Here is a 23,428-nt window from a genome sequence, read left to right on the forward strand (position 1 = left end):
TATCTTATTTTTCAAATCTTATTTCCTTTAATTATTTTTGTAGAATAAGTTACCTCAGATGAGCATCTTAATCTGGTATACAAGGTATAAGAACAACTGTAAAATCAATGATGGATCATATTTGCAATTATTTGCATTGTTCTTTTCTGTGTTCACAATAATTAAGTAGTTTATTAGTTGCACTTACTTTCTGTGTTGCGACCCAGCGTTTAGGATCAAGTTTTTAGCCTCTAATGTTCTGCTTTTGAGAAATAAGAATGACAAATCAGATTCACAGAAATGACACTCTGTAGTGTATTTTAATTTTTAGTGACTTACAGAGAGCAAAAAAGTCTCAAAGCTATATTTTGCCTGTGGGATTGCTCTGTTTCCACTGAATAATGTAAAATATCAAAGCATTTTATTTAACTAGCAAAATCCAACTTATTCTTCAAGTCTGCCTAATTATTTAAATGAATACATATCAATCTGTAGAAGCCATTTACTCACTGTTGACCACAAATAGTGAATCTATGGTCAATAGTGACCATAAACTAAGTTTATGGTAAGTTACTACCCACAACCACTCAGTAAAATGTACTATGATAACCTATAATCATGTTCCTGTCTGGTTACTGATTCTCTAAAATCTATTGTGTAAAGGATCTTAGTTCTAAATACGGATGTGCTTTTGTCATTTAAAAATACCTTATTTTAAATGGTAAATTCTTCGACTTCCGGTTTCTTCTTGACTCTGTGCGTCTGACTTGACGCAGCTGAAAAAGTGACCGATGTGTTTTGTTGGCAACAAGCTGAGAGATGTGAGCCAGAGCTGCGGAGAGCTTCAAACCCCGGACACTGGAGTCCTGGAGGGAGAGGAGGGATCATCTGAGGCCACATCTGAAGGAAACAGACCCTGCTCAGCTCCCACCTGCCCCAGAGGAGGCCATTATGTTACATCTGGAGCATACGGATGTGATGGATTTACCATCATGCTGAAATAATCGGAGGAAGTGACCACTTTTGGCATTAAAAAAGCAATCTGAGGAGGATTTACCTCCTATACCCTACTCTAAGTTTGACATTTTGTAAGTTATTTGAGATCAAAGTCTTATTCTGAAAGGAAATTTGCAAATTCACAAATTGTTCCATCCTACAACTGGAGCTTCTCTCTCATCTTGCCAGGCTGTTGGAAAGTGTCAGATGAGGAAGTGAAAGCATGATGAGAGAGTTGTTTTTTAAGGGCACAAAGGTCAGAAGTTGCCATTTTACACTTCATTCGCCTCCATTCACGCTCAGAGGAAGCAACCGACAGAATACAGTGTGTGCACACCCAGCAGCACAGATACTGTACACAGCTGCGACAAACATGGTGTTTGCTGGGAAAACAAACAGCTGTGGTAAATAACTCCGGTCTGAGGGGAAACGTATAAGTGCTCTCAGATGTTCTGTGTTTTCTAGACACAAACACACAAGTAGGCGTCATAGTTTTTCATTGAAAATCTCCATTGGTTACTCTCAGGATGCTTTTGAATACAAGTTTAACATCTCTGGAATGTAATTAACGTCTCCATAAATACGCTGTCAGTCACTTTATTGCAGTGATGATCAGCTGTGGTCATATTTTAACCGGTTTGTAACACAATTTCCTACACAACTTTTTCTAAATTCAGAAACTTGAAAGGAAAAGTCATTCAAAAAATGTAAAATGCTGTCATCGCCTACATTTTTTAATATCACCAACTAGTAAACAACTGAAAACATTACCAAGATAAATTCTGTACTGTGTAAGATGCCTGTAAACAGGAGAAATGTTGATTTAATTATTATTAACATTGCAAATTTTACTGCAAAACTTGAAAAAAAATGTCCTATTTTTAAAAAAAGTTCTAAATCTTAATGTATAACTTGACACACTAAAAAACAGCCTAAGTAAAGAAAACTAAAAACAAACAAACAAAACAACCCTTTAGGATTCCACAAAAAATTACAGTTATTTTATTTTGAAAACCATAGAATCAAATGAAACCAAATGAATTCTGGTATGATTGATCCCACACATGTAATCAAACATCAAAACAAACATCTTGTAATGTCGATTTAATAAATAAGTAATGTTGGTCAAATGCCATGTCTCTGGATCAATATTAAAAGATATTACAGGAATTTATATGTTGATATGTTTGTGCTTATTTGTCCTATTGGGAAAAATGTGTATTTGTATTTTATAGTGAACATATTTCGATCATTTCCATAACTTTAATAGTGTTAAGTTTGATTGCAGTGTCCACAAATATGATCCTGAATTTAGAGAATTTGATAAACGTACAGAATTCTATACATTTAATCTTTCCTGCTGTGGTAGAAACAAGTTAGAGTTTCAAAAATAAGAGCATTTTCACACAGATTGAATACTTTTAAAAGCTATAATTTTAACAGTAAAGTAAAATAAGATTGGAAATCATATATATTTCCTTCATGAATGTGAAAAAAAAAAACACCAAGCAGGGCTGTGACAATTCTAATTCAAACATTGCATTTTCTGTAATACTGTGAAAATTATTGTATAACCAAACATATTTTCCATCAAATACATAGATTGTCTTTTATGATTCGGAGAAATTATAAGTATCTTGTAGGATTATCCTTGGAAAAGTAAAAATGCTGTATGAGTTTTTGACCGGGACATACTTAGTGGCGCTATCTTGTTTTTGACCAGCAGATGGAGCTAACAGACTTTGTCAAAAGTTGGTTCTGATGTCCTGCGGCAGATCAGGGATCTTATTAGAACTGAAAAATACAACAAAAATGCAGTTTGCTGACACACTACATTTCCAAAAAGAGCCAAAACACATTTTATTCTATCATCCATTCACCCCAGAGTCAAATGAATTTCAAAGCCCGTGCATTATTGCATTTAAACTATGTAAGTCTGGAAACTAAGTGTCCTGTCAAAACATGCTTAGTCTGACTAACTGTTGTCATTGGTGATACGGTGATAATTACATTTGGTATTTCATGTTTTTCTCATCATCTGTTGAGTGTTTGCATCCTTTTCTCACTCTGACACACAGCATGTTGGTAAACAGATCCATACAGAGTGGAAGTGACTTCATCTCTTGTGCTTTTCATTGTGTTTACTGGAACATTCAAACTGCTCTGACTGGCTGCGATAAACTCTCTGGATGATGATGGAAACACAAAGCAGCTGCGTCAAGTTGACCAGAGTCAGGCAGAGAAAGACGGAAAGCACCGAGACTCTGCCTTCAAAATAGAAGCAGTGGAGTGATTCAAATACAACGGATGGTACTTTTCTCACAGGAGTTTATAGACAGACAGAAAAACTGATATTTAAATGTTGTCAGGCAGAATCCACCGAACTGAAAGATCTCATTAAAATCGATGACGAGTAAACGCCAGATTATTGGCTTTACCTGACACCGAATCAAAATTGATTGAATCTGAGCTACATTTAGCCAATAAAATATTGTTAGTGAAGCAATATTGATAAAAACCTCCATGCACAAGGTGGTTTACATAGACTTTTAAACAAATTATTAAGGCAAAACCTCTCAGAAAAGTGGCCCTGAAAGCTAGAGTTTTCTGTTAAAATACATCTGAGCATCACAACAAAATTGAAAATTAAGAAATATAACATCCTCTGAATACTGTCCTGTATGTGTAACGTGGTCCAAACTTGCAAGAACAAACCACACAATAAGTCATGTGTTCACTGGCAGCTTTCAAATTGGATTATTAGCTCAAATTAGCTTTAAAAAAACAATGAAGAGACGTAAAACTATGTTGAAATACATTTCGAGACCTGAAAAATATGATGGAAACATGTTTTTCATAAGACATTACATTTTAAAACTGTAACACTAACAATGGTATCATTTATTGATCCCCTCCAGACAATTATTAGAATAATTTAACAAGATTTTTCACCTTTAAACATGCCAGTATTGTGTTTTTCATAAGCTATAAGTCACATCATAATCAAAATAAGCAGTCAATAACGCAGCTGAGCATTTCCACATTTAAATTATAGTGTATTATTGACATTTATGCACAGCATGGACACAACAGTGATGGAATGATGGCATTTTAATTGCAAAATATTGATTTAATCACATTTTTCCACCATTGCAGCTATCTAAAACTTGATCCACTACAGATTTTAACCTTAACCAAAAACAAGCTTTTTTTTTCTCATATATCAATGTTGAACTTTGCCTTCTCGGTAAATAATGTAACCTTTTGCTCATTTTGTCAGATATTAACAGAACTTTAAACGTGGCTAAAGCTTAATGAGTACAATTTGACTCTTCTACAACTCTCAAATAAGAATCTACTATTCTAGTATTTCAAACAAGCAGTGTGACTATCTTTTACGCACGACAATCGGTGGGTTTGCTTCCAAACTTCATGCTTTCATTTTGAAAAACCCAACAGGCAACAGCCTTCTAACGCCGTGCCTTTAAAAGGTATCATCAGTGCGCCTCACTTGGCTGGAGGCGCAGAGGAGCGCAGCGTTCATTGCGCAGAGTATGTGGCCGAAACTACACAGACAGTGGAGCTGAAGTTTCTGTCCGAAGTGATTTGAACAATTACGACACCCAGAGCTGCTTATTTCTTGTACTCTCCACCTGCTGGGAGCTAAATGACAAGTAGGCAGCGACTTGGAACCTTTCAGTGATACTCGGGGCACGATGGAGAGCAAAGGACTACTGCGCTGTAAGATCGTGGTTGTCGGAGATACGCAGTGTGGCAAGACGGCTCTCCTTCACGTTTTTGCCAAAGACTCGTACCCAGAGGTAAGACAGGCTTTCACAGAGATAAACACGAGTGGAGACTGCTGCTGCACAGGTGCGTAAAACCCCGAAACCGAGCGGCACAGTCTCCATGTAGCCTGGTGTTTCTACTCAAAAACTTCAAAATGTGCTTCTATCAATATAGAAACTGATTTATGTTCGGTTATTGTTGTTTATTCTTGCATGTTGGTGTGTTTTTCCCTTTTCTTTAAATGTAAATGACTGTATGACTGAAAAGCTGCCCGGAGCTGATTTCTCTCTGAAATGTTTTGAGGCTTTTGCGCGTCACATTGTTTCCACATCTTTGTTGTCACTTACGTAAAGGCATGAAACCAGCAGGACATAGAATAACAACATTCAGTGCGCACAGTTGCCACAGAACAGGACCTCGGTGCGCTTTTGCGCATCGTGCCTGTCTGTGGTTTGCCGGAGCAGCTCGGTCAGTAAACACTGAGGCATCACTGGTTTCAGTTGAACAACTGCCGATGAGCAACACAATGAATCACCACCTGCCCGGCGAGATTGTGTGATTCTGCATCGTGAGTGGCGCATAATTAGATGTGCAGTTCTTAATGCGGTGACTAAAAACTGTGAATGAACGCACAAGAATCAGTTTGTCTCTAGAAAACATTATCTCCTGTACTCTTACTACTCATGGATAAGTCATGAAATTAACCCACCTAAACTACAGCAACTGTTAATCAGTTGGGTGTCAACTACTAAATTCATCCCCAACTATCTCAATTTTGGATTTTTTCAAACAAGTCTAAATTCTCTGATTCCAGCTTCTTAAATGTGAATATTTCCCGGTTTCTTTCCTCCTCTGTGACGGTAAACTGAATATCTTTGGGTTGTTGACAAAACAAGACATTTGATGAGTCATGTCTGGCTTTTTGGAAAAACTGATTGACCAAACAATGAACTGATTAATCGAGAAAATAATGGAGAGATTAATCGATAATGAAAACAGTGCTCACTTTTAGCTCTAATCTGAAAATATCAGCAAGAATGAAGGTTTTGAACACATGGAATCGCAAATCTGGCGACAAATATGCAGTATTTAGGGAGCAGTGAACATTTTGGACAATAATAACTGAGATTTTGAACAGATAAATCCAGGATTATCTCATTTTTGTCAGATCTGTGATGTGGTTTGGCTAATCTGTCAATGAGAATACACTTTCACTACATGAAAGGCAGCAGAAAATCTAATTAATTGGCAGATTTTGCATTGTAAATAACAGAAATACAGGATTCTGGGCTAAAATATTCTCTGTACTTACTGAATTTGAGTTTCCCTTGAAACTCTTGAACTGTTGAGGATAATGAAATCGAAGCTTGTTGACCTAAATTTCTGTTTTTCGAAATAGGTCAAAGCTAAGAATTGGCTTAATCTACTTTCCAAACACACACTCATACACATACACAAACACAAACACACACCGCTCCCTGCTTCTTGACATTCACCACTGCACTGTCCTCCGCACCGTTCGAATTCATCAGGAATCTGAGTGTTTTCTAAAACAAATCACACCAAATTTTCTTTACAAGCTTTGATCTAATTTTAGGCGCTCGTGTCTCGATTTCAGAATTATGTTCCCACGGTGTTTGAGAACTACACAGCCAGCTTCGAGATCGAGAAGCAGAGGATCGAGCTCAACATGTGGGACACTTCAGGTAAGATTTCGGCCTTTTGTGTATCGACACTGTCACGCCATCCGCCCCGGTGAAGAAGTTACTGTATCAGGCGCTCCAGATTGGCAGACAGCTGACTCCTCAGAGCGTACAACAACTTCCAGGCAGTGGGCCAAAAACATGAGCAACCATACAGAGAGTGCCAGGCTAATCCGTCAGGAGCCCTGATGGATATATTTTTTAAACGTTTTCGGCTAATTTAATTCAAATTTGGATCCAGACGCAGCGTGCGTGTGTATTTATGTAGCTTCAGTCCTGTCATCACCTTTGAAGCTAATTTGACACTTAGTAGTTAGTTTTCAGCAGCCTATGAGCTCCCTGAGCAGATAAACAACCTGTCAGTCAACACTTTTCCTGCCACGGCTTAATCTACACATGCTAAAAGAAATGCACAAGATGTATGATTATGATTCTGCAGAATACAAGCGACGAGGCGAGTGTTCGTTTAACCCTCATGTTGTTCTGTGGTTCAAAATTGACCCGTTTAAAAGTTTGAAAATGTGGAAAAAAATGTATTTTCACAGTGAAATGTCTGATGTCCACATTTTCAAGATTTTTGGGAAATCTCTGAACATTTTTGGTGGAAAAAAAGAAATGTTAAAAATGTTTCTTAAGAACAATCCAGCAAATTTTGCTGGATTTTGGTTGATTTTTTGTAAATGCTCTTAAAGAAAATATTAGAAGCATATATGTAATCACTTTAGATATTTTTAGGATTTTTTTTTGGAAGATTTTTACTCATTTAAAAATATATAATTACAAGAATATTCTTGGTATATTTGTTGTTTTTTTTAAGTAAAACTTTTATGGGAAGCTTTTAAGGAATTATTGGAATTTTCTTCCTGAAGGTTTTGCAAATTTTCAGAAATTTAGGGATTTTTTTTGCTGAATTTTTGGATTTTTTTTCACACAAGGAAACAATATTTTTTTGTTGACTGTAAATGAGGACAACAGGAGGGTTAAGTTAACAACTGTTGATTGTCCACTGGTCGTCCTGATAGCTTGAGGGGAAGCTGCTACAAAAAATCTTACTTTTAGAGCAACACTTCTGCAGTCGGGAGTCATTTTATATCGTCGAGATCTCAGGTTACGGCTCTCAAACAGTCTTTCAGTCTCTGCATGGGAGCAAAGTTTTGACCCTTTTGTCAGCCTTCAGGCCTCCTTTCACATTTCACTTCCACTTACATAACAACACCCAAAAACTTGTTCTCGCACAACAGCGGCGCTCCATTAACCTCCGCCCATGCCGACGCGCCGACCAGCCAGACGAGCTGGAGATTAAGAGCTGCAGCTGGCTGAGGCTGGTGCTGCCTGTGGGCTTGCAGTGGGTGAGGCCACTCCGCTGTGTGTAAACAAAAACCCTCTGAAATTGCTGCCTGGTTCACACACACACACACACGCACACACCTCTCATTCTCGCTGAGCTGTTTGCTGGATGACAATTACAGCAGCGAAACACTCAAACAGTCATTTGCTCCACCCTCGCACAAGAATTCAATTCATCTTTTTCGTGCAAAGCATTCAGGATTTTGGGATGCCGTATTACTGAAATCTCTGCAGTGGACATGAGGTGTGAATGAGAGAGGCGAGATGACAAAGAGCCTCCAAGGTTTTTCTAAAAGTTCCCCATAAATGAATCCAAAGAAAATCTCTTTCTATGTGAGCGTGCGTATGTGCTACTGTTACAGAAAGAGGTATTATTTTTTAATAAGGAGGGTTTAGGAGAGGATATACACCAGCGAGAGGGATTTTTTTTACAACCTGGCAACCCAAATGCTGAATTTATTAATGGATTTTGACTGATTTATAAAGCAATAATAGCTGATTGTTTATATAACCCTTCGCTGTAACTCAGAAAGCACAGAAACTGTAGTGAAGGTTGAAGTGAAGAAAGCAAAGACCTTGGTGACACTAGATTAGGAAATACACTTCTTCAACGACTTACTAAAAATTAAATTGGAATACTCATGCGGCTCTCATATCACTGCAATAAACATGACACTACAGACACGAGCAAGGTAGCTTAGCTTAGCATAAAGAGTGGAAACTGTCAAAAGGTAACATTGTCTGCTTTCAGACATGGGATGTGTAACATTTCTGGCTTCATCAGTTTTTCAAAGTGACACGATATGTATTTAATAAACTCAGAGGAAAGACTCCTACAAACAGCTGGAAGCAACACACTGAACATCAATTACTGTTTTCTCAGAAAACAAAACAAAAACTCCAGATTGCATTTATTATTGTGAGTGTCATTAATGTAAGGTGTTAGTCTCTGTGTTCATTGAGAGGTAAAGTTTGATTTTGTGGACATATCAGATTGTAATAGATGTTAAATTGCATTGTAAAATAAATAAGAAAGGTATTTTGTGATTTTGGAATGTAAACTGTGTCTTTGGCACCTTCTGTGATGTTTTTGGATCAACATTGCTGCTGAAAGTTGGGAAAAGGTTTCCCCAAAAAATTTAAAATAGCTTGAAGTACCGTAACTTTTGTTTGAGCTTTGTTGAAAGTGAAACAGAAATATAACTTTGTCCAGTTTGGTAAGATTGCAGTTACAATTAAAACAGGAAAATAGACTCTATTCAGCTACGAAGTCGATACACTCAATTGCCGTCAGACTACGTCTCTGAAAGGTTGTACTTTATATTGCATTGGTTTGCAGGACATATTAGCTGCAGGACAGAAAGATTTAGAAAATCTTTCATACAATCAGCAATTAGACTGTATAATTCTAAAGTAAATAATTGAGACTCCCAGATGATTGAATTTCCCTTCAGGGATAAATAAAGCTCTTGTCTTGTATTGTTTAACATTTACAACACACTTTAAAAAAGTCTCACTGTATTCAGCCATGAGATATTTCAGAGCATACTCCACCATGAAGGGCTGCACAGTGGAGTAGTGGTTAGCACTTTCGCCTTGCATCAAGAATATCCCTGGTTCATATTCCGGGGTGGGCCTGGGATCTTTCTGCATGGAGTTTGCATGTTCTCCCTGTGCATGTGTGGGTTTTCTCCGGGTACTCCGGCTTCCTCCCACAGTCCAAAAATATGCTGAGGTTAACTGATTACTCTAAATTGCCTGTAGGTGTGAATGTGAGTGTGATTGTTTGTCTGTATATGTAGCCCTGTGACAGACTGGCGACCTGTCCTGGGTGTTCCCTGCCTTCGCCCGAGTCAGCTGAGGTAGGCTCCAGCACCCCCCGCGACCCTAGTGAGGATAAAGCGGTGTATAGAGAATGGATGGATGGATGGACTCCACCATGAAGCCACATTGTGACATCTGCAGTTCCTTAAATGGCCACTTGAGGCAGAAAACAAGTTTGTAAATCCCCATAGATCCCCCATGTTAAAATGTCCAACTTCACAGCAGAAATAAACATGTTAACCTGATTTCCAGGGATGTTGTCTTTAACTTGATGCTATTTATCAGAAGTAGAACAAAAAGAACCACTGGACTTTCAACTTTCTGATGGTTCTTAAACTAATCATGCATGGCTTATGGTTCTATCGGGAAAAAAAATGCTAAAGATCTAAACATATCAAAACGACTTTGTTGAAATTTACCGAGTTTTTTTTTTTTGCACAAATCCTATTAATAATCTGCCCTCCTCATCACAACTGGGAAATCCATACTGGTTCAGTTGCAGCCATCAGTCATGTGACAAAAAAATCTGAAATTTTTCAAGTGAACTGCAGGCAGTGTTTAGACAGAGCAGAGAGGAGGTGATCAGAGAGACTGAGAGGGAAATAAAATAGAATTGATCAACAAAATAGATGCAGCCTGATTCAGTATAGGAGCAAGTTCTAAGAAGATAAATTCAGCTTGGTAAAATAGCTTTCTCAACTTACAAAGAAGTGTGGAAAACTCGAGGTTGTAATAAGATAAATAGTTGTCTATAGCATGTAGAGCCTCAATTATTTTTTCAGTCTTGGTAACACTTGTGGACACTTGGAATAATACATTTTACTCAAAGATTAAAAATGTAACTTTTATTCTTTTTCATTTTTCTTATGTATGGCATGATATTAACCCTTGTTAGACTGCAGAAAAGACATTTTGACTTCTGTCTGCTTCCAGACGTGGCTGTGCTGCTTCCATAGAGGTGCAGGACTTTATACTGCAGTGAAAAATGAGCCAGAAGTCAGTAAAGATCGTAAAAAGAGCAAAAAAAAAAAAAAAAAAAGCCCTGTAAGTGCTTGGGGTTCAGATGGTTGAGGTTCAGCTGCTGAATGATGGGAGTTTATGGAAGGTGATCCATATCTGACCTCACCTGGCTTCCTCCAGCTCTCCACAAGTAAAAAAGAGATATGTGCGTTGCCTCGCAGTGTCCCTGCCGGCTATTTTGGGTTTGTCTCGTGAGACAGGTGCATCGGCTGCTACATCAGTATCTCCACAACTCCCAGTGGAACCTGCCTCTTCTTGCTAATGGCTGAACTGGGGGATTACAGTCACACAGGGAAGCCTTTGTGTGCGCTGCTGTAACACTCCTGAGTTTTCAACTTCTGCTCTCACTCGCATATCCTGCTCCTTATGCAATCACAGTTTTGTTTGAGAATTTTCAGACTTTTGGTGATGTGTGTGTGTGTGTGTGTCTGAGTGTGTGTTCAGAGGCATGTGCAGGCATGCATGAGAGACAGGCAGGCAGGCAAATGTTTGTAAGCAGCCGGTTTGTGAGCGCGATTTGCATGACAGCAGGTGAACCAACCCAGTGGGAGGGAAGCTGTGGGCGAAACTCAGACATCAAACGAGCAATTATGGAAAAATATGTTCAGTTTCAGTGTAAAAAAGGAGATATATTTTAATCAAACGATCATTTTAGCTGAGCATGTTGGATTTCTAACAATAACAAATAACTCTATTTCAATAGTGCCTTTCAAAAAAATACACCAAACATTAGATAGAACTGAAAAATGAAATGAAGCATTTGCAAAAACCTTAAAAAATGAACAACAGGATATAAAAGAAGGGATTAAATGTTTTAATCTAATGCTTGTCTGTACAGGTGGGGCTTTAAAAGCAACACCTTTGGATATTTAGATCTTTGTATTTACAAAAAAGACAGTGATGTTGTAAATGGATTCAGATCGCTCAAGGTTTCAAGTACAGATGATAAAAGACCTGATTTGAAGCTGTGAGGCTCCTGTGTGGATAACAGTGGAGCAGACACTATTAGAATGAGGGAAAATGAAGAGACAACAAGCTGGTTGAGTTGTTGAGGGGAGAGCGTGAGGCAGGACACCAGAACGAACCTCCTCCTGTCTGCTCATTGTGCAGAAACAAACAGCGGATTTAATTAATCAGCCGCTCGCTGTTTGACCAAACATTTGTTCCCCGTGTCCTTCATTCTTCTTCTTGCTTCACCTCCTGCTGCCTCTTCAGCCTCCTGCCTCCATCCACCGCATCAGAACCTGCATGTGCTCAAGCTCCCTGCCTCATAGGATAGAATTATGTTTTTTCTTTCCTCCCTAAGTTAATCTCAGCTCTTATTCTTCCCTGCGTGCCATTTTTCTGGCAAGCTTAGGATGAGGTCTCCTCACTGTTGGAAAACTGCACCCATCTTCACCCCTTTCACTTTATGTTCTCCTGACCTTCTCGTCTTTGGCTGTTTCTTGGCCATCTTTCCATCTTGACATCATGCTGTTGAGTTTAGCACATTAGCTTGTGCCATCTGCCCTTCCTGTGTCTTATGCACAAGCCTGAACATGCACAGGAAATGCTAGAATAATGTCTTGTTTATAGGTCCGAGCCACTTTCCTGTTTACAGAGCCGAGGCCGGGTATGAACACGATGCACACATAGCTTGAACAGCTAGCAGGCTGTGCAGAAATATTTGCAGAATTTGACGAGTGTAGTGGATTAGAATCGCAGACTCTACCTTTAATACATCCATGGTTGACATTAGCCTTTTTATGTTTAATTTTCTATCCAATCAGCAGTGAAATGCAATCTAGCAATTCTGATTATGCCAATTTTGGTGAAGGTTTGGTGTCATAAGGTGTCAAAACAACCTATACAGCTATCAGCTCATTGGATCTGGTATGTAAAGGTAATATACTGACACTGATGGCTTCTGTGTAATTCAGAAGCGGGACTACTGCGATACAACATCAAAATTTTAAACCAATGCACAATTTTAATATCCTATTCTAAGAGAGTTTAATTTAGTCGAACAATTATAGTCATTCCTTGGTAAAATGCGGTCAGGAGTGGCAGAAAACTCTGATTCCGTTTCTAAAAGGCTTTGAAAGTATGATAGCATTTCATATCATAACAGACCGAAAAGATAATTTGTAGACTGTGTAAAGTTTGGATGTTGTATGACACCAGCATAATAATGAGAAAACACACAGGTGTTATTCAGCGTACAGATTCCTTACATCAGTTTGCTTCTCTCCTGCTCTCTGTGCTCACATATACTGTATTTTAATGCGGTCGATATCCCAATAAAACTGTCCTCATTTAAACAGTTTACTGTTACTGCTGTCAGACTGTGGGATGAGTATTAAATAGTGACTGAAATGTGCTTCCATGCTGCTGCTCTACATCACTAAAATCCAGATTTTAGTGGCATTACAAACTCACCAAACACACAAGTTGAAGACGATGACTGTGCTTGGAATTTGGTGACATTTTCATAATATTAGAAGCCACAATCACACAATAAGAAGTCTTTTTTTGTCTGCATATCTTCTCAGAAATGACACCAACCAGCCATGGTGTCATTACTTAAGCTGCATGAAAATGTTTTTCTTATTTGTTTCTTATTTAAGAAGTCTTAAAAATATCCATCGTTTTCATGTTGCTGTTTGTTTAATTTTCTCTAGCTTGGATCTCTTTTGGAGCTGCACTTCTGACTTATAAAGTGACGCCTCCTTTTATTATTTTTTCCGCATACTGGAGTTGCCAGTTTAACTCTCTAGTTTTGCACTTTAATATGTAAACTTTTCATTCTGTGCTGCATTATACACTGACATATACTGTGTTGAAATAAATTAAACTTAAATAATTGCTCATTTTGCATTTTTTGAGGAAATTCCTCTTTTTGATTAATTGACTAATCTATAAAAGCAAAAGTAATCAATATAAAAACGGTCGTTCATGGCAGCCTTGTAACGATGTGGGCCTCGATCCAGAGATCCTAAAGCATGCCCTGCACAAAATCTTATCACCCTTTTTAGTATATTTTGCATTTGCATGTAAGTTCTTCATCAAATTCTCCTTTGTAAGAAGCTTCTGCGATGTTTTAATGAGCAATGGACCTTGTGGAGTTATCAAAAGGCGATCGAATCACCATAAAACAAAGAAATAATCTAAAATTGCAAGCATTACGATGACGCAGCGGTTATGTAGAAAGAACTCTTCAAGTAAAGAATAAAGAAGAACTTAAAATCTGATCCCAGCTGACCTAATTCGCCGGTTTATACGTCTCGATTCGCCCCTTCTCTGCAGTTTTCCCTTCCTCTCTTTAATTTCATCCATTCTCTCTAATATCCCCTCAGGCTTCCAGCCTCTCACCAGTGTCTTTCTCTTCCTCTGTTTCCAACAAGTCAAGGTCAGGAGTCCCACTGTATTGGGGCACTGCCCTCTCAGCACTCTTGCACTTGATTAGCTTACCTTGCGTTTTCTTTGTCTGTCTCTCTATTCGTCTTTATGTCTCTGCCTCACTTCTCACTCAATCTTTTTCTCATTTCCTCTGTAAAATCCCATAGTCCTGTCGTCAGTACATCCTGGCAGTCCTTACAGCACACGCGGCTCACTGTAATCTGTCTTCATGTGCTGCGACAAAAACAAAAGACTTGGTCTAACCGCGCCGTTGATTGATCTGCCGCTGAACATCCTGCAACACCGCAACAAATGATCTACAGCCACAAGTATGTGTGAGATAATGAACTGTGTTCCTGCAGTTCTCTCTGGTCTCATAGTGTGACTTTTATTTTATTTTTTAACCCAGCGGCTCTTTTGCTGCATTGATTGCCCTTTGTGGCTCTGTGTCAGAGTCAAAACTGTTTTCTCTTGAGCCCAAAGGAATTCAATGTTCCCAAGCATCTGTGCAAGTCAATTATCAACCAATTGTGCGATGTAAGGCTAGAAAAGGTCATAAATTAGATTAATACACACACTCCAGGGGCAACCTTTACATTCTTAGCTAATCGCCTGGTGCTAATTATGAATATGCCCTAAAAACATTTTTTCCTACAAATCCAAGGTAATTATAAGGCATCCTGGTAAAATATTAAAACTAAATCAGACTTTGTCCTGGTTCACCTTCTAACTTTATGAGGAGGTACACTACCAGACAAAAGCTTGGACACACTTGCTCATTCAACTGAAAGAGAAGGTGTGTCCAAACTTTTGACTGGTAGTGTATATGTCAAGCATGAATGTATACAATGGAGCTGGTGTGACGAGGTTTTTTGGTCAAAGCACAGTTGCAAATGAAAAACATTGAGCATATTCACAATGTGGAGTGTGAGTGTATGAAGTAAAGCACTGAGAAACTAGATTATCATTTAAATAAATGCCTATGAAGTCATTATCCATCATTAGCAAAGATAATCCAATAGGGATTTAGCATGTGACCCACTAATGAAATTATGTGAACACGTATAAGCATGTAAATGTTGCCATGGCTGAACAAATGAAGAAAAGATTTCAAAAGCAGGATTTTTTTGAAGGTCGAAGGACAATTGAGAGATGGCCGCCAGAGTCCTTCAAAAAAATCCTGGATCCAGATGGTGATCCGGATCACCTCCAAAATCTAATCGATTGTTACTCTTGCTCTTCTTCTACATCCTGTAAAAATTTGGTGAAAATCCGTCCATGGCTTTTTGAGTTATGCTGTTAACAGACAAACAGACACACACACACACACACACACACACACACACACACACACACACACACACACACACACACACACACACACACACACACACACACACACACACACACACACAGACGGACAGACAGACAAACAAACTCCGGTGATTACATAACCTCTTGGCGGAGGTAAAAAAAGAACAGGGACTGAAATTATCACCATAGGTGTAGCCAAACACAATCAAATGAAGATCTTTGACATTATAGCTGCCATTTTAACCCCCAAAACCCATGAAAAGCATGCTGTCTTTCAAAATTTGCCAAAATTACACCAATTTATCAGTGCCAGAAACTGTAAAAACACAGTCACTGAATTATGATCTTTTTGACACACCTCGAATGTATCATCTGAGACTTGCAATTGTGATTTTCAAAAAAAATAACTTCATTCTACATATTTCATTTTAAAAATTGCTTTAACAAGATCCTGTAAAAGGCAAAAAAAGGATGCTTCTCGATGCAAAGGTGAAACCATTTTGACTCAGCTGCAACCACCAGTCAAGTGACAAAAAAATCTGGGATTTTTCAGCTGCACTTGGCTGAACTGCAGGCTGTGTTTAAACAGTCCAGATAGGAGTCAATTATAGAAACAAATAAATGAAAAATCTAGGTAATAAAATCAGTCACTATTGTTTTCAGTATCTGTAACATCCCTGTTTTTATTCTTTTACTTTGGGGCTTTTTTGCTCATTGTTTTAGTTTGCTGGACTGTAGCTTTTCTTTCCTTTCGGTGTCATCACGCTCATCATTTTCAGCTACAACAGGCAGCTGTTTCCAGAGGCAAAAATCTCTAAAACCTGCTGCACGCTACCTGCTCCGCACCAAATGACAGGCAGACACAGTTAGCGACTTGCTGGTGAACCTAATGGAGCATCTCGCAGCTAAAGAGCCAGATGTTCTCCTCAGGAAGCGACAGAAATCAAAACACTGCTAAAAGGAAAGTTGATATCGGGCTCCAGATAAACACTAATGTCAGCCTGAAGTGTAAATAAGCAGCTGTTTGCCATACGAGCTTGTTTATGCTGCCCCCAAGTAGCCAAAAAAAAATCTATAATTGCTAAGAACTATTCTTAATTAAGCTACTTTCAGCAACATAATTCACATTTTAATTGTAGTTGCACGATTCCGAATGGTTTGGAAACTTTTTGTCGTCGGTTTGTTTTACTGTTTGCTGCAAGGAAATTACACAGAGTTGAATTATGAGATGGTTTTCTCGGTGGGTGGCGGACGACAGAAAGCACATTTATGCTTGGAGGACACGCCGGCCTCGAAAACAAGCTTTCAAAACAGGTGAGCATGTGAAAGTGTGAGGTAAGAGTCAACAAAACAACTGGCTCAACCTGCAGAGTCACACCTGTGAAGGAACGCAATGAGGTTTTCCGCTTTAAAGTCTTTCAAGTTCAGTAGCAATTAACTTCAATTATGTGGGATGCTTCTCTGAGGCCTAATAAGTACATGTCCCAACATGTTGATTACAAGGGCGTCAGTTTGTTTTTAAAAGTGGGGGGGATGGAGACCACAGCACTTTGAGAAAATGTCGAAGGACGGCGGCAAAATGTCACAAGCTGGGCTCAAACTCACAACCTCCGCACCAAAGGCAGAGGCTCAAGCTGTTGAGCTATCGGTACATGCGGGTAGAGGGCCTGTGGGCCGCTATAGTACTAATTCTCCCGGGCCGAAATTTTGCCCCTGCACGCCTCTGGTCGGAGCTTCCACTTGGCACAGGTGCAAATTTAGCATCTGCGCGTTTTTTTTGTTTGTTTTTTTTTAACCTCACGAAGGTGTGCTGCGTGTCTGTGCAACTCTTGGCCGAGTGCGGATGGTGCGTTCAGGAGCGTCGGAATTTTCTGTACTACTGAAAATAACTGGGTTTACAACGGCTTACATGTGAAGAATTTGAATGTGTTGGAGACAAAATGACCCCTGACAAAAAAGTGGGGGGGACACGTCGCCACCGTCCCTCCCTAAACTGACGTCTATGGTTGATTGATGTTTGTTTGCTCACACTCTCACTACTGTGCCAACATCGCTGCACTATATGTCCTTTTAAGCCCCTGTCGAATGATTTCCATCCATCCTTTCATCCCAGGTCAGCAAAGTCTGCGGGAGAGATTGCTTTAACAATCCATCATTCATTCATGAGCAGCTTTTATGACCCCAATTACATGTTGGCTCCTTGAAAGCACTATCCAGATGTGCTCCGAGCGAGCATCTGCACGAGTGAGTGGCACTGGCTCCATGACAGCGAAGGAGCTGAGAAAACAGCTCGGTGTGTTGAAGCGAGGCTTTTTGGATCGAAGTGCAGATAGCGGGGAACTCGGTTTTTAGTGCTGTTTTACTACTAAATCTCTACGACTTTCTGCTAAATGTGAAGGGATGTGTGTGTTTGTGTGAGTAAGACTTGAAAACAGAAGAAATCTAAAGGAAAAGCAACTAATTTGTTGCTCAGAAGAAGGACAACATTCATAAAAGCAAAAGAACTGTAAGAAAGATGGCATCACATAGGAGACGCTGTTAAAAGCTCTGCAAAGTGAGGTTCAAAAACCCACCTGCATTTATCACTTATCACGGTAGGTGTAGCCAAACAGAACTGAATGCAGATCTTTGACATTTTAGCTGCTTCTTTAACCCCCAAAATGCACTAGTCGGTGTGAAAAGCATGCTGTTTTTCAGAATTTACCATAATTACACCAATTTATCACACTGTAAAAACACAAAGAATCATTGAATTATGATATTGAATGCATCTTCTGATACATGCAACCCTATCGGGAAAATTAGCCAAATCTGAATTTCTAAAAATCTCTTTATTCGACCTATTTTATTTTAACCAGATTTTGTACAATGCTGAAAATTCTGTGCTTCTCGGCACACAAGTGCAGCCATTAGAGACTCAGCTGCAACCAACAGTCATGTGTCAAAAATGCAGGAAGTTTTTGAGCGACACTGACTCCGTGACAGAAAGGAGCCGAGAAAATAGCTCGGTGTGTCGAAGCGTTTCCGAGGCTTTTTGGATCGAAGTGCAGATAGCGGGGAACTGGGTTTTTAGTCCAAGTGCTGTTTCTCTGCTAAACATGTGCAGGCATTCACGTGTGAGCAAGGGTATGAGTAAGTGCTGCGAGAGATTACACAAGTGCGAAAATGTATAAATAGGACGAGATGGAGGGGAGTCAAAGTGGAGTCGTGTACGGGAGAAAATATGCCGAGTGAGGGCTAGACGAGTGTTAGTAGGCTTTCGTGGCGCGAGTCTGTGCTCCAGCCAACCTGCTCTGATTTTCCTCTGCTCATGCAGCCCATTAGAAGACCAAGGGTACATTGAAAATCAATGGCCTAGATGCATCTCCACTCTGGCTCTCAGGGGACGCCTGGTCTGTCTCTCAGCTACTGGTGCATGTGTAACTGAGCAGTCTGGTCTAAGAGACACCAAGTCTGAACGAACATGAACTTTTAGATGTGACTTTGCCATGAGAGAACATTCATTTGCCGTTGTTATAGTGCTTACTGGTAGAATTCAAGCTATCCGGCATGCATTAGCTTTGTTTTTTGACTTGTGGTTTATAGATTGTTGCAGAAAAAGTAAAACACTGTTTTTAGAAGCACTGAAAAATAGCACGTGCAAACTGATATATATACAAAATATACAATATGGTAGTTGCAGCAGCTCTCCCTCATTGTTAATTACATGTCAGCAACTGTTGTGCAGCAGAATTTTGTTGGGGAACATGCTGCTGTTTGCTCCATTGTAGGTAAGAACTCACTGAGCTAGTTATATGGACTGCAATGGTTCTTTATTCTGTATTTTCGATTTCATTAATGATCTCAAATGTAGTGCCAGTAATGGAAAACTCAGTAAAGTGCTCTGTTTTTCTTTGGTGTTACAAATAATGTATTTTTTCTGCCCTAGATTTCCCAATTTCATTATTATCATTCTTAAATTTACCACCAGCAATGCAGACTTCGACCTAATAATGGTGTTGTGCTTCTTTTTGCTGTTACATTTTCTAGTTTCTGGTCATTTTTGTTTCAAGCGCATTCTAATTTTGGAGGCTGTATAATGTGGTGCCATTGAACTGCTCCCTGCAGCACATAGAGGTGTTAGATTGTCCTCATTGATATAAATGGGGAGGACAAAGTCAGAGGAACACCTGTCAGTATAATGCATTAGTGGTACTAGTCTTACCTGGATGTGCCTTTTTAAAATACTGATATGTTGCAGTAATCCCCCTAAAAATCTCACTAAAACAAGCATGTTAATGTGACTTTATATGAATCTGGTAAACTGCAAAATAAAAAAGTGAATTACATTCAATTTAAAAGAACAGTATATACAGAAAAAACAGTTCGATTAGAAATCCACTTGCACTAAACTTCAAGTTAGTGGTGGGTTTTGCAAGATTTACAAATCTTGGGAAATTGGAAGATTAGGAAAAATCCTGACTGAGTAATTGAAAGACTAAGAAGGGAATAAACTGGAATTAAAGGGAAATAAAAGTCGTTCAAAACTGGTCAAACTTTTTTTTCATAAAAGGGATTAGACAGAGCAGCAAAAGACAAACACAACAAACTCAAAATAATCTTTTGTAGCCCACCTGCTTTCCATTTCCATTCCAGCTGCTAACATTCATGGCAAAGTGAAGTATTTGTAGCGTTATGTGGCTGAAAAAATGTAATTAGATTTTTCAGTGCACTTTGTTTAGTCACACAAACACACAGAGGCCACTCCAGGGGTCCGTCCATCCACTTAAGACCCTCTCTATCCCTTATATATAATACAAGACGTAGCTATGACCACTCAGTTCAACCCCCAACACCTCAGCCATTATCGTGGATGCAGGAGGTGCTGGATGCTGCTGACCCTGTTTCTGCTGCACTTTGATATACTGTAATTACTGTACAAGCACTCGGGCGTCCCGGTTTTGTGTCTCTAGATTTTCTTTGCGATTGTAAATCACTTAAATACTCTGCCATGTTCGGAATATGTTCTCTGATGCCAACTATGTCACAGGCAGGAAGAGGATTAATAACGTAATATTTCCATATAAAATGTGATATAATGCCAAAACAGAAACATCTGTCATGATTATCTCAACTTAATAAAAAGAACACAATCAAAACAATTTTTGAATCAGCTCATTTTATTATTGTTGAACTAATTAGAAGGTGGTTGTTGTTAAATTAGGATGGTTATTTAGTTGACATTTTAGTGATATCCAGTCATTTTTTTATTGATAAGCGATTTTTTTCCATTAAAAATAATTATGAAATTTGTAAAGACGTGATCATAGTGAACATAAAGAAAACATTAGTTTTTAACTTTTAATCAAAATGTACAGCCATGGCCATAAGTTTGGACACAAGTACCATGACGCTTGTGAATCTTAGAAAATGCTACAAAATTGTCACTTACAATACAGTACACAACTCCTGAGAACTATATTAAGTTTCATATTTAAAAAAAACATCAAGAGTTTGGTGTCATTTTGTTATTCTTACCAAATTCGGTTGTGAAAGTACTGCATTTTTTTTGTTATTTTCTTCTAATATTATGTTTTGGGAACAAAGTTGTTTCAGTTGTTGGAATTTATTGATAATATTATATCCCTTGTTGATTTGTTGACTAATTAAACTGGTGCTGTCAAAAAATATTAGTTATGTTCTGTCATAGACATCAAAACAGACATAGTAAGTCATGCTGTGTCCAAACTTATGGCCATGGCTGTATTCAAGATATATCCCATGGACTTCAAAACTCCTTCACTTATATACTGACCCTAGTAATCTTTTGCAAGGTGTGTTTTTCTTCTTGGCTTATGGGTGGGAGATGACATTCAACCTCCTCACAGAGGCAAATTTCCCTCTGTTTGGGAATTGGTTTTGTTAATGCAGCTTAAGTCTGCCTCAAAAACCAAAACCACTTTCTGACCTTCTGTTTACAACCTGTAACCTCCGATCAAACCTGTGAAGGGAAGCTGATAAGAGGACAATGAAAGAGGATGGTATTACAGTGGATTGTAACAACGTCATAGAGTAATCTGCCCCCTTTTTTTCCCTTCACACTCTACTTATTTGGCCATTTCCCCATCAGACTGGACATGACTCATCGCCACGTTAACCTTGTTGTTTACTAACAGCTAGTTCCAGAATCTTCTACTGTTTGTATGTGTTATTCACATTTATCTTGACAAACCTTCATCCGATCTGCTTCAAACTTGGCAGGTTGGTCATTGTGAAAGAGAGGAAGTTTGGTGTCGAGTTTGAAGCAGATCCAGTGAACAGGAGTCTTTTATCAGCAGTTTATAGGTAGCTTCACCGAAGGCAAATCTACAATGTGCAGAAGACACAGTTGGAGCTAACTTGTCTGTTCAGGATGATCATTTCTGTGAGCCATTTTGGACAAAATTTTCTCCCTTTGGGGAATATTCCGGTTATTCTTGACAATTATAGATCTCAGTTTGGTTGATTTCAATGTCATAATGGACAGTTTTGTTATTTTCTGCTAATTTTACGCCATTTTGGACACATTTTTTTTTTTTAATAATTTTTTTTATTTGGAAATGTACATGCACATAATGACAAGATGCTTGCAATACATATTTTCACTTTTTTTTTATAATGAAACAAGGAACACCCCCCAAAAAAATAAAAATAAAAAAATAAAAATAAAACAAAGCAAAACAAAACAAAACAAAACAAAACAAAACAAACACACAAAAAAAACATAGGACACATGATTCAATGTATAAGGGTTGGCGTGGCAGGGATAACAATAACGAAGCATTTTCAGGTGAGGATACACTATACCTTATTTTTATATATACAAATACGTATGGGATATAGCTGTTAAGTGTGCCAAGTATACATGAATAATAAAGAATAAGATTGTAAAACAAGATATGTACATAAATAGCAATTTTATCATGTGAGGGTAAAGTAACAACAAAAATAAATAAATAAATAGATTTTGAAAAAGGCTGTACTATAGTCAACTTAGGAACCAGTTAGTACAAGATAATACAATTGAAGTGAGTGTAACAAGAAGAAGAGGAAAGTAATAAGTAAATAGAAAAAAAATTGTGCACAAAATATTTTGGAAGTGGTAGCAACATTTAGGAGAAGAAACAGATATACAGATAGAATGTTGAGATGGACACGTTTTGAGTCATTTCTGACAAATGTATTTGATTTTGTACACATTTTAAGTCAAATTCGAAGATTTTTTTGTCGTTTTAGACATGCTTTCATGTAATTTGGGGCAATATCTTGAATATATCAGACACAAATTATTGTCTATATTTCACAGATTTTATTTAAATAAAATCTGTTCCATGGGAGACTCATTTTATTTCAATAAAAACTGTGCAACATAGATAATAATTTGTGTAATCTTAATACTTCTGTCAACATTTCCATTTGTGAAAGAATCTATGCATTACCATTGGTGTGTGCAATAATGTTATTTCTATAATCAGTGCTTTTGTATATCTTGTATTATTTTGATCATTTTTTAAATTTTTGAACTACTTTTCAAAATGTTGGCACTATCTTTGCATATGATATTACAAAGGTACAGAACATTCATCTCATCGTACAGAATAAAACAGTAGGACTAATCACAGCATAAAACACTTCAAAATAAATCCAACATTATGAAACGTTAAAATTGTGATTATCTGTGAAGACTCATCAAAGCAACAAATTGTCAAAAAATCCTCTTAAAAACCTTAGAAACTTGATTTTTTAAGATAGTCTCCTCTGATGATAATCCTTGGAACATTTGGAAGCAGCATCACCTGAAAACAATTCAATTCCAGCTCATTTTAGGGATCTTCAAAAACCTGAAAACTCTGAAATCAGGCATGAAGTCTTCAGATCTGATACACACATATGCAGAAATACTATGATTTTTTTAAATTTATTTTTTTAGAGAGGGGAAAGGAAAGCTAGTCTATGCCACCAGGGGGCGGTGCGCCTAGACACCCGCTCCTGCCTACTGCCCTGTTGGCATAGCACCCGACCCCGATTTCCTTCCCGGTGGATGGTGGGCCCACCGGGCG

The 23,428-nt window shown here is 38.3% G+C and overlaps 1 protein-coding gene across 2 annotated transcripts in view; it reads left to right on the top strand.

The window, feature by feature from the left end:
• Positions 1–4,462: 4,462 nt before the first annotated feature.
• The window catches only part of LOC110959317 (rho-related GTP-binding protein RhoN-like), a 59,343-nt gene continuing 40,377 nt past the window's right edge, over positions 4,463–23,428 (top strand). Inside the window, exons 1-2 of one of the 2 annotated variants that reach the window (XM_022206123.2) lie at positions 4,463–4,796; positions 6,383–6,470. In XM_022206123.2, coding sequence (XP_022061815.2) covers positions 4,692–4,796; positions 6,383–6,470 — 193 coding nt within the window. In that variant the 5' untranslated portion in view covers positions 4,463–4,691. The remainder of the gene's footprint in view (positions 4,797–6,382; positions 6,471–23,428) is intronic. The other variant, XM_022206125.2, reaches the window with a different exon arrangement.

This window comes from Acanthochromis polyacanthus, chromosome 19, assembly GCF_021347895.1.
Source record: "Acanthochromis polyacanthus isolate Apoly-LR-REF ecotype Palm Island chromosome 19, KAUST_Apoly_ChrSc, whole genome shotgun sequence".
NCBI lineage: Eukaryota > Metazoa > Chordata > Actinopteri > Pomacentridae > Acanthochromis > Acanthochromis polyacanthus.